Source organism: Schistocerca serialis, chromosome 1 (assembly GCF_023864345.2).
Source record: "Schistocerca serialis cubense isolate TAMUIC-IGC-003099 chromosome 1, iqSchSeri2.2, whole genome shotgun sequence".
NCBI classification, from domain to species: domain Eukaryota; kingdom Metazoa; phylum Arthropoda; class Insecta; order Orthoptera; family Acrididae; genus Schistocerca; species Schistocerca serialis.
In genome coordinates this window covers 1,137,821,305-1,137,833,313 of record NC_064638.1, presented here as the reverse complement: position 1 = coordinate 1,137,833,313, position 12,009 = coordinate 1,137,821,305, and the positions used below count along the sequence as shown (strand labels likewise).

Here is a 12,009-nt window from a genome sequence, read left to right as displayed (position 1 = left end):
AAACCCCCCACTGTAGCTCGGACTGCTCTGCGCATCAGACCCAGATCTACGATATTTCGAACCGGGGCAATACTAGATGATGGCACCCCCCCCCCCCCCCCCCCCTTTTCCCTCTCGAGCATTTGAGATAGGACATAAAAAATTAAAAAAAAAAAAAGACTTTTCAAAAATATGTTCATTTTGTAGCGCACATCTTTCTGAAGAGTCTGATGCAAAATCTTCAAGGAAATGTAAGAAGTGTTATTTGGTCTTAAATGTGCCAAAATGCAGTGCCACTCCTCTTCACACGGCATTCTTCTACCACATGTCACTGTACTTCGCATTGTGGAACTCAAATGTGTATATTTTGTAATGGATGTCATCAAACTATATCAGGACAGCGGAAATTAAAATGTCCTGTGGTGCTTCTCCTACTCCCAGTCGGCCGGTTTGACATAATGCCCCTCTTTTTTTTTATAAAAGAAACCCTCGCAGTTAATACTGGATGGGATTATTTGTAACCGGAAGAACAAGAACTCTTCAGAAAATTTGGACTCTTTATTGCCTATTAGCTAATAACTTACTGTTCTGTGTGGCATAAAATGAAATACAGGGTTGGGTTGTTTTGGGGGAAGAGTCCAAACTGCGAGGTCATCGGTCTCATCGGATTAGGGAAGGATGGGTAAGGAGATCGACTGTGCCCTTTTCAAAGGAAACATCCCGGAATTTGACTGAAGAGATTTAGGGAAATAACGGAAAACCTAAATCAGGATGGCTGGACATGGGATTGAACTGTCGTCCTCCCAAATGCGAGTCCAGTGTGCGTACCACTGCGCCACCTCGCTCTGTGAAATACAGGATACATAAAACCAGGTACGACAAGAGACAAGCAAGACAGTACACATTTCTTCAAGCCTTAAGTCTTAGCATTTTTCTTTCTCTCTCTAATCTTGGTACAGCTTTACATGATGCGCTTTCCTTTCTGCGAAAGAATCTATTACCTCATCAAAGTTCGTAAAATGTTTTGCAACATGAAAATTCTAAATGTCGTTGTCTAGTACTGAAAAAGCTGTTAATGCAAATAGCACCCACGTTTGGTGTGGTTTCTCGATCTGATTATGTCTATTTTGTCACTGTCTGCTAGACAAAAGAAAACAGGTCTTTCTAATATTGCAGCAACTGTAACACACACCAAATAAGCGAGACTGTTTTGGAAATAATTGTCATTTTTATAATATGACAGAATCTAATTCACGAAGTACCAATATGAAATGCCTATTTGGCCTACTACAAGCAAAAAGCTTTACTTTAGGAAATAGTTTCACATTTCATTCATACGCTCCAGTTTTTGAAGCATGAGATCGAAGAGTAGTAGTACAAACTTTTTGTATAAATTTGGAATCGTCATATTATTCCATAATCTGTGTGATGTCCCCGTTTCTTCTCCTTCCTCATTCTAACAAACTATCTTCTCATCACTAATTCTGTAACTATTCCTGTCATTGTCAAAGCTCATTTATTCTCCGGTTAACTCTACTAACCCTGCCAGAATCACAGGTTTAGTTATCCAGCGATTATTCTCCAGTTAGGTGTTAGAACGTGTTCGTACAACGCGTTTGCCGCGCTTCTCCCAGAATAGAACTTAAACAGCTGCTAGCCAGGAAATGTACAACTTGCCCTTTCTACTGTAGCGATCTGGTCAAAAATTTTCTGTCAAAATTTCATTTTCTTGGATATACCGAGAAGATAACGTAATCTTTCTTACCTGTTATTCCTGTTAGTTTCCACTCTGGTAGTCTGAATCTATGGACTTTGCTAGTAATCATAATAACGCTAATCATTCGCATACCCAATCAATCACATAAACAAACGGCTTTCACCCGTTCAGCTTTATTCCGCTCAGCTCTAATAGCCCAATCCCCTTTTGTCTCCAGCGAAGTTTATTTCTATATGCGACAAGGATTTCCCTGGCATGGACATCACGTACACTACGCACACATTCAAAAATCAACTTATGATTCATTCAGAAATCAAGTTAGAATGTGTTCAAAAAGCAACAGGGATGCGTTTCAAAATCATTTGAATAACTGATAGACTAACGTGCGCTAACTGCTTGGCACTTTGTGAAACAAGGTTTTTTTTCCTCAGCAATACGAATTGGCCCCCCTCACCACCGAAATTGCCGCCCGGTTCAGATACCCCGGTTTGCTGCGTACACAACCAACAGCAACATTTCTGTAGCCAGAAGCAGGAGGAGGTACTACTCATATGCATGCGCATGATCCCGCTTGCAACTGCTTACATGAATCTAATGTAAACAGTTGTGATGTCACACTCATCAGAGGTAATTCATTGTCACGCAGCAATGCATAGTCTTCCAAAACCTTTGGACACATTTTGCTGTTGGCAAATTCTTGTATGAGCACTGTTTTCTTTTTTTATGGCGTTTTTCCTATGCAATTTAAGTTTTATTCTCTAGTTCATATTTTGTTGCTGCAGTATTATTACGCAGTAGCGGAATACAGCAATATCCTTTGTTAGAGTATCGGTTCTTACCAGTCAAAATTACAAAAAATTAACTGAAAACTAAAACAATGAAAAATTCCCAGAATTCTAAAAAATTCCCGGGTTTTTCCCAGTTTTCTCCCGGATGAAAAAATTCCCGGGTATTTCCCGGATCTCCCGGGTCGTATACACCTTGTTTTAGAAAGCATCGCTCACACGGAACTCAGCCTGCCCTTTACTTACATGGTACACTGAGAACTATGGATGAAGGACAACAGGCAGATTTCATAATTCTAGATTTCCAGAAAACATTTGACACGGTACCCCATTGCAGGCTGTTAACGAAGGTACAAGCATATGGAATAAGTTCACAGATACATCAATGGCTCGAAGACTTCTTAAATAATAGAACCCAGTATGTTGGTCTCAACAGCGGGTGTTCATCAGAGACTAGGGTATCAGCAGGAGCGCCCCTGGGAAGTGTGATAGGACCACTGTTGTTCTCCATATACATAAATGATTTGGTGGACAGGGTGCGCAGCAGTCTGCAGTTGTTTGCTGATGAAACCATGGTGTACGGTAAGGTGTCAAAGCTGAGTGACTGTATGAAGATGCAGGATGACTTACACAAAATTTCCTGTTGGTGTGATGAATGGCAGCTAGCCCTAAATGTGGAAAAATACAGGTTAATCAGGATGAGTAGGAATAACAAACCAGTAATGTTCGGATACAGTATTACTAGTGTCCAGCTTGACACAGTCAAGTTGTTTAAATATTTGGGCATAATGTTGCAAAGCAATATGAGGTGGAACGAGCCCCTGAAAACTGTAGTAGGGAAGGCAAATAGTCAACTTCAGTTTACTGGGAGAAACTGCTCAAGTGTGTGGGATCCATAACAGTTTGGACTGAAGGAAGATACTGAAGCAATTCAGAAGAGGGCTGCTGGATTTGTTACCATGATGTTTGAACAAAACCTAAGCGTTACAGAGATACTTTGGGAACTCAAATGGCAATCCCTGGGGGGAAGGTGGCACTCCTTTTGGGAAATATTACTGAGAAAATTTAGAGAACCGGTATTTGAAGCTGACTGCCGAATTATTCTGCTGCACCAACATTCATACCACATAAGGACCATGAAGATATTATACGAGAAATTAGAGCTCAAACAGAGGTGTACAGACAGTCGTTTTTCCACACTCTATTTGCGAGTCGAAGAGGAGGGGAAATGACAAGTAGCGGTACAGTGTACCCTACACCATGCATCTTATGATGGGTCATGGAGTATTTATGTAAATGCAGATGTAGATTAATGTTGTTGGTACATTAAAACACAGCCTGAAATTCCAGTCAAGTTTGTTCCCAAAATATCTAAAAAAGAGTACTAAGTATGTTTGGATTTCAGGAAGATGTCACATAACTTTCTTATGTACCAAATCAGAACTGCTTGTTTCATCAAAGCATCACAATGATGAAACTGACAGTGACAATAGTGAAAAGAAAAACCCATGTGTGAGTATAATAATGTGCTACAACAAAACAAAAGGTGGCATAGATGACATTGACACTATGAATGGTGAACGTACTGTTGCTAGAGGGACAAGACGGTGCCCTCCCTGTCTCTTTTTTCAGTTGTTGAACATTGCAACTCTCAATGGCTACATTGTATTCAAAGCAGACAACGTTTCGGTTAGAAGAGAATACCTTAGAACCATAGGAAAGTCTCTTATAACACCATACTGACAATCCATGCGATCCAACCAAATCTCCTGCGCAAAATTCACAGGCTTGCCTCTAACCTCTCTGGCACCCAGGAACAAAGAATAGTTGAGGATCCACAACCAGGGAAAAGGGGGAGATGCTACAAATCCAAGGACTGTAAAACTAAACACTTTTGCAAAGTTTTCAAGGAGTGTTTATGCTTGGTGCATGCAGAAATGGTTTGCAGTGACTGTTTTGAAAAATGATGATTTTAGAGGACAATATCTGACAAACTATTCACTACGTTCATTATTTCTATTTATATAATGAAGATTCAACATTTTTGAGTCTTAGTTCTACAATCTATTCTTATTTATATTTGTGTTTCTATAAAATTTGCTTGTATTTCGAGTTTATTTACTTTTGGTACTACAAAGAAATATGTATTTTTTATAATTATTGTATAATTCAAAAAGTTGAAAGAATGTCACTATAGCATTTAATACTACCTGAACAAAATGAAAATTTGTCATTTGATGTAAATATACTGTTTGTCACTTGTTGTAAGTCTTATATATATAACACTCAAACTTGAGCTATAGGCATCTTCTTAATCAATGTTATACCTTATGTTTCAAATCTCCATGTGTCTTATTCCTGTCAGAATAGTATTTTACAGCCAGCTGTCTTTCTACCTCATGCACCTTTCTCTTCAGCTCTGTTATAGTTCTTGACCTGCACAAAGAATACAAACAGTGCATCAGAAGATAAACAAAAATAAGGAATGATAACTACTTAGCTACAGCTGAGGTGCAAAGAAACCTGCAATGGCATGGAAAATTACTCTAGGTTTTGAGCAAGCAACCCCCCTCTCTCTCTCTCTCTCTCTCTCTCTCTCTCTCTCTCTCTCTCTCTCTCTCTCTCTCTCTCTCTCTCTCTCTCACACACACACACACACACACACACACACACACACACACACACCACTTCTTCTTTTCCCCATAAATGTATATTTGGAATGTTAACAGAATGTAAGTCATTCACCTACTGTACTAAAGTTATTTAGCTTTATAATCCAGTCATTCAATCATTCCACTTCACTCTGAAGCCATGTTAGTAGGTTACTGTGCAATAAAGCTGAACTATTTCAGTAATGAAAAACAAGTCCCTCACAAATTCAAGCCAACAGCAAAAAAAGGTATGAATAGCATAAAGAAATGGTCTAAATGATATTATTGAAAAAGTAAAACATTTATCAACATGTTTTCATTGCTACTGTAGAATAAAGACAGATTTATAACAGCTGGTTGAGTATAATATATTCTTAGAATTGTGAAAAGAAAATCATAAGTAGCTTATTATATTACTTCTGCACAAAAATTTAGATACCCAGCTTGATTACCAAAAAGATTCTCCTAAGAAATGTCAGCTCATATAATGATCAAGCCATTACACTGAAGAGAAAGGAACAGATTTCAGGTTTCAGGAAGATAGAGAATCAATTATCAGAAGACAGTCATTATGGGCAAGCTGAATACTGAAGGGGATGAAATAAAAGGGATAAGGATGTGAAGCTCACTGTACATCATGATCATAGGGACATAAATATTCGTTTCAAAAATTGGTAGTAACAAGGTAGCTAACTATAGTGGAAAAAGGCTACTGAAAAACCCCTCATTCGTTGCAAAATTAATGACAGACTTGCTGACTGTCACACATTATACACTTTAAACCTGTCTTCAACGGATACAGAGTGAGGAGCCATGGTGGCACTTGAAAAAGGTGAGACAGGCAACAAAATATTTGAAAAAGTTGATTAAAAGGTTATAAAATATTTTTAAACAGATATGGCACAAATTAATTGTTTTCATTTTTGATAATTCCCAACCAAAAAGGCTGATTAAGGCCCTAATAAATTTCTCTATTATGGCCACTTTTTTTTCTTCATAGGCTGAGCACAGAAAGCAAGTAGTCCAATCTTCAAAGAGAAAGTGAACATGGAATGACTCAATTGATCCAATGTGGCCAATCAAGTTAATAATAATAATATATGCAGCTACAATGGCAATTCTGTATTGATAGTTCAACATAGGTAATCATAGCTGAGACAGATACAAGCAAAGGGGTATAAGCGAAAAATCTGTATATTTGGAGATATACACAAAATTCATTCACAGATGTGAAAATGAACAACCTCCAGTTTTATAATGGAGTTACAACAATGAAAATTTGTGCCACAGCAGAGCTTGAACATGGATTTCTTCCTTTATGTGAGCTGTCGTCTTGAATGCTTTGGCTGTCTGAGCACAACATACCTCTTCACAAAACAGGCACTGTAATTTTGTAGTTGGAGGTATGTACACCATACAGTAGTGGAAGAACCAACCTATTTGGCAGCAAATAGATACAGGTGTACTAGGCAATTTGAACCGCTTCCTAGCAGTTATTTGAAGAACTACTTAGGAAGAAGTGTTTCCCATTGGGTGCAAAGAGATGCAAGTGCACATACATGTCTTTGTCAAAGTGGAGGGCCAAACACATGATCTGCTAATGACGTGGTGCTTTCCGACGATATGTGGGACTTGCAATAGTTACTTAAGGTAATAAAAACCTAGGTTATTTGTATGTATATGTGCTTGGACATTTATCTTTCCTTACATAACATTTTTTATGTATTTGCCTTATCCACTTTATTATATTAATGTAATTCATAAAACTGGGATAAAATATTGTATTACATTGCCGTGAGTCATTTCTGCAGTGATGTTTGTGCCTTCTTTCAAAAGGCCACACATGCGGCAGTGATATGTCATCCGCAGAGGACACTCAGACCTGCGTTAGGCTAGCCGAGGTACACTATCCCTCAGTTGTCCACGTATATTACTGCAGCTCTTTGTGTATGTAATTGGTTCCTACTGAATGTTACTTAATGCTGTACTCGTTTGTTAATGCTTCTGTGGAGTAAAGTTGTGTTGAGTCTACTGGTCGTGTTGTACTTAAAGTAATGACAACACAATTGGAACCGAATGTGGTCCTGTTCTTCATGCAAATTTCTACTCTGGTTGGTTGGTTGGTTTGTGGGATTAAAGGGACCAGACTGCTACGGACATAGCCCCCCCCCCCCCCCCCCCCGGTTGGCCCTCCATTTATTCTCACAATGGCTGATGGTGTTAGGGAGGACATTTTATGTCGTCTGGTCAAACAGCAAGAATTATTTGTCATGGTGTTGCACCTCCAATCACAGGAGCTGGACAGTCAAACTAAGGTACTTCAATCACTGGCTTCTGTTTTGTCAAGTTGGCATGCTCCTCAGCTCATGTTGCTTGCTGTTTTGTGCTCCACAGCCCCCAAGGTTTATCCACCTCCCTTTCCTACATATGATGAGTCCATTGAGGAATGGGACACATATGAGAAATACCTGCAAGAACACTTTCAAGCTTTTGGGATTACTGATGCTATTTTACATCAAGCCTTGTTCCTTTTATGGATATTGCCAGGAATGTATCAAGTCTTACATCAATTCACTTCCATGCAGGATCCATCTTCTTTAATATTTGACCAAATGTGTAAACTTCTTTCAAAATACTACTATAAGTGCACCCATGTTTTGCATCCCAGACTGAGTTTTACCGCTGCACAAAGCAACCACATCAATCATACCAAGCATGGGCAGCTGAACTCCATGAGTTAAGTCGTCATTGTCATTTTGTGTCTAATGTGCATAAAGAGCCATATGCCGATCAGATGGTGAGAGATGCTGTCATTCTTTTAGCCCTGGATCATGAGGTGTGAGAGCTTGTCCCCCCAGTGGGAAAAAATCCATCCCTCTACGACGTTTTAGCTATTGCACAATTGTTCGAGGTCTTGCAAGCTGCAGGTAACCAAATCAAGTCATGGTGTGAGGTAACAGCAATCCAACCCTCTCCTCCACACCAAGCTTCAGATAATTTGCTGGGGGAAGACCTGATCGCAGAGGTCGGCACACGATCACACCATCAGGATGGCCAGCATCACTCCCAGCAACACCTGTACCAACAAAGTAAACAGGCCAGTGAACAGCAACCTAAATGTTCCACTCTCCCCATCCTGTCCTTATTGTTTTATTAGCTATGAGTGTCAAGACTGCCCAAAATGGTGGACTACCTGTCATGGCTGCAACAAAAAAGGTCTGTTTGTAATGCAAAAATTTAGCACAATGATACTGATGAAGATAGGGATGTAAACATTGTATCAGCTGTTTCGGTTGTGCCACACACTCTTTTCATTGATGTTAGTGTTTTTGTAAAATTTTGCACATGCAACTCACAAACTTATATGGACCTGGGCTCCCCTCCACTTCTTCCTGTTTTGTTAAAGTTAGTAAATTAGAATAAACATTTCTATTCTTGGTCAGTTCTCTGCCCAAGTAACCTAAAAGTCAGTAGTCAGGTCACTTACATTTTTGCATTTCTTGCTGTAGATAACACATGTAAGGAGAATCTTTCTGGATTAGATTCTTTTAAGTTGTTTGGTTTTACCATTTCAGAGGAAGTGAATTTAGGGTCTGAACAAGTGCTGTATACAAACTTTCATGCATTGTGTTCCGTGTTTTCCTTTTTGTTCCCTCCTGGATTGGGGTGTGCCAAGAAGACTGGGGTGTGCCAACAATATTCAAGTGCACGTTACCAAGAATCCTTCTGCTCAGCCTCGCTTTTTTCAAGGCCTTATGGTTCCAGTGTCACTCAGGGAACAAGTGAAAGATGAACTGGATCACCTCGTGGATTCCAGCATTGTTCAGCCTATTACATCAAGTGAATGGTCTACCTCCCTAGTTATAGTAAAGAAACCGTGAGGCCAGTTACACCTCAGCGACGATTTTGAAGTTTCTGTGAATGCACAATGTATAGTGGATACCGCATCCAGACAAACTCTTTGCAAAGTTATCAGGTGGTCAATATTTCTCAAAAATTGACTTGTCAGATGCCTATTTGTAACTCCCCTTAGGTATAGTTTCAACATATGTTAGTTGTCAATTCCCCTTTTGGACTGAACCAATACTTACAGTTGTATTTTGGAATTGCCAGTGCTCCTGCTATTTTTCAATGTTTTAAGAACAACTTACAGTATCTGTGCTGGGTTGTGCAAACTAGTTGGATGACACAGGAGTTTCCAGTGCCTACACTGATGAGCATTTACAAAATCTCCATATTCTTCTTTCTCTCCTACAAGCGGCCTGATTATAGTGCATTTTAGAAAAATGTCAATTTTTTCAAACTTCTATAGTTTATCTTGGGTTTGAAGTTCCTTGTGAGGGTCTCAAACATCTGAATCAACATGTTTCTGCTATTGTGTCACTTCCATGCCCCTTGGCAGACAAAGAACTTCACGTTTATCTAGGCAAAGTCACTTGCTACCATACGTTTTTGCCTGGAGCAGTGACAATCGCACACCTGTTAGATGCGTTGCTGGGCATGTGCAGAGATACACCTTTGCCGGCATACCGGTCGGCACTAGGAAACATTGTATAGCATGCACTGAACCAGGCGCACCTATGACAAGAGAAGACCAAGACATGCTCCCAGGCTAATACACTGATAACGGCCCCTGGGCAGCATGCATATAGGCCACCGCCGACAACCGAGCTGTCTCAATCTCCCAATCTCAGTAACTCTGTATGTTTGATCGGGACTCAGTTTGCATTGCATCTCAATACATCACACTATGCTCTAGTCTTCCACAGTGATAGTAGTCACCTTGCACCTAAGCTGGCAGTGAGGGAACATTAGTCATTGTATATAGCTGTGATAAGGGCACAGACAGGATTCAAGAATTAGTACATGTTATTAGATAGCTGTTAACCACAGAACTTCAGATTGGACATCACTGAAGTTAAGCACTCATTTGGATGCTATAATAAAGTGTATTTTAAACACGTGTGCATTCTGTGTTGTAGTGAGAAGAAAACGACCACCCACCTATCATACCACTCTCTCCTCATCCAGCCAGTGACCACAAAATGTTACAAGAGGGCATATCCACAACAAGTGCTGATGAGTCTGATCAACAAGTTTTGTTTGCTTTTCCTGTGTTCTAGGTTGCTGCAGGGGAGCTGTTGTTACAGTGATCCTATTTGTTCATTTGTTCTTGATGATGCATTTATTACAGGGAGATCTAATCTATTTCTCTTTTCAAAGGCTCTGCACATTGCTTTTCTATTTGTCTTCTCATATTTTGCAGTAATTTGTCAGCGTTAGAATGACTACCCTACCCTCTCCACTTCCTGTGCTTCAGCCACCACAGTTTGCTTCTGCTCTGGAACTACGTCACATTTTTCAGCTTCACACCCAGCAAATAGCAACATTGCTGCCTACTGTACAACAATTGCTTGCCTCACAAGATGCATCAGCTGCCCAACTGACCAACCAACCAACCCAACGAGTGCCACCAAAAAACATTCCTCCATTTCGGCACTTCCATTCAAGGTACTATGAAATCTCATTATCTCCTGTCCATTGTGGGAACCCCTGTGTTTCGCTTAATTCAAAAACTCTTCCCTGCATCGTCTCCTGATGCACTGTCCTATGATGAAGTAGTAGGTGCATTAAGTCTGTATTACAAACAACAGACTCAGGTTGTGGCAGGCACATTTCAGTTCTTTCGCCTTAACAAAAAGCCAGAACAGATGTACTGTTAGCAATATACTAACTTACAGGGTTTCACTAGGAAGTGTAAAATCATGTGTAGTTGTGGCAACTTTTATATTGACTTGATGATCTATGATGCGCTCAAATACTCTGTCCCTGAGAGCAGAATTAGAGAACAGTTTATCCAGTACTCAGATCCTTCACTCCATCAAGCATTGCAACTATTAGAGCAATTTGATTCCAGCACCATAGCTGTCAATAAATTTGATCAGGTCCCGATTTGTCGGGTCAAGTTGCCTCTTGCCCATGACTCCCCCACTCAGCCGCCACAATGAGCACACACACAGATGTGCAAATAGCCTAGTAAACAAGTAGCCTGGTCTGTAAATCTAGTGAAGTATTTCCCTCACCGTTTTGCTTGCCATAAGCGGCAAGATTGCCCACCACTCAATGCGAGATGTTACTCACATCGAAATAAAGGCCATGTCCATGCACTTTGCTTGCAATTCTGCCCACTCTCACAACAACAGGTCTCATGCACATTCTGTGAATGCAGTGTTTCCAAAACTAAGTACAGGTTCTAGCAGTAATTCGAGTAAGGTTGTGTCCTCATCTCACGCCAGTGCAGTGTGATGCCATGCCAACACACTATTTTTAACATTACAAAATGCTGGCCGTCCTATTGACTTTCAACTAGACACACATGCTTCTGTAACTTTGCTTAATCATGCCACATACAAACAGTTAGGCTCACTAATGCCTGTCAAAATCCATACAATGGACAAGAAATCCCAGTACTTGGACAGTGTATTTGACAGTCACTTGCAAATCTCACACTAGGACAATGAAATTTATTGTGTTGTAATCAAGATGCATTGAAAATATTTTTGGCTTAGGTTCGTTTCACTTGTTTAGCCTTAACATTCAAGACAACACACTTTCAATGATTGCTTTTAATCCAAAAGACAGTGTAGCTAGTTTGCTTAAGAAATTTCCTGAACTCTTTTCTGATGGGCTTGGATAAGCTACCAATTTTGTAACACACATTACCCTGAAAGACAATGCATGGCCTAAGTTTCTTGTCAAGCTGTTCGCATTGCTTCACAAGCCAAAGTAGTCAGTGAATTAAAAGAATTGCAAGACAATGGCGTGATTGCTCAATATAAACTAGTCAGTGGGCAAATCCATTAAGTTTGATGCCCAA

At 40.0% G+C, this 12,009-nt stretch overlaps 1 protein-coding gene across 1 annotated transcript in view; it reads right to left on the bottom strand.

Annotated features, from left to right (window-relative positions):
• The window catches only part of LOC126455903 (golgin subfamily A member 6-like protein 22), a 285,498-nt gene that overhangs the window by 98,040 nt on the left and 175,449 nt on the right, over positions 1-12,009 (bottom strand). Inside the window, exon 12 of the mRNA XM_050091664.1 lies at positions 4,809-4,917. Coding sequence (XP_049947621.1) covers positions 4,809-4,917 — 109 coding nt within the window. The remainder of the gene's footprint in view (positions 1-4,808; positions 4,918-12,009) is intronic.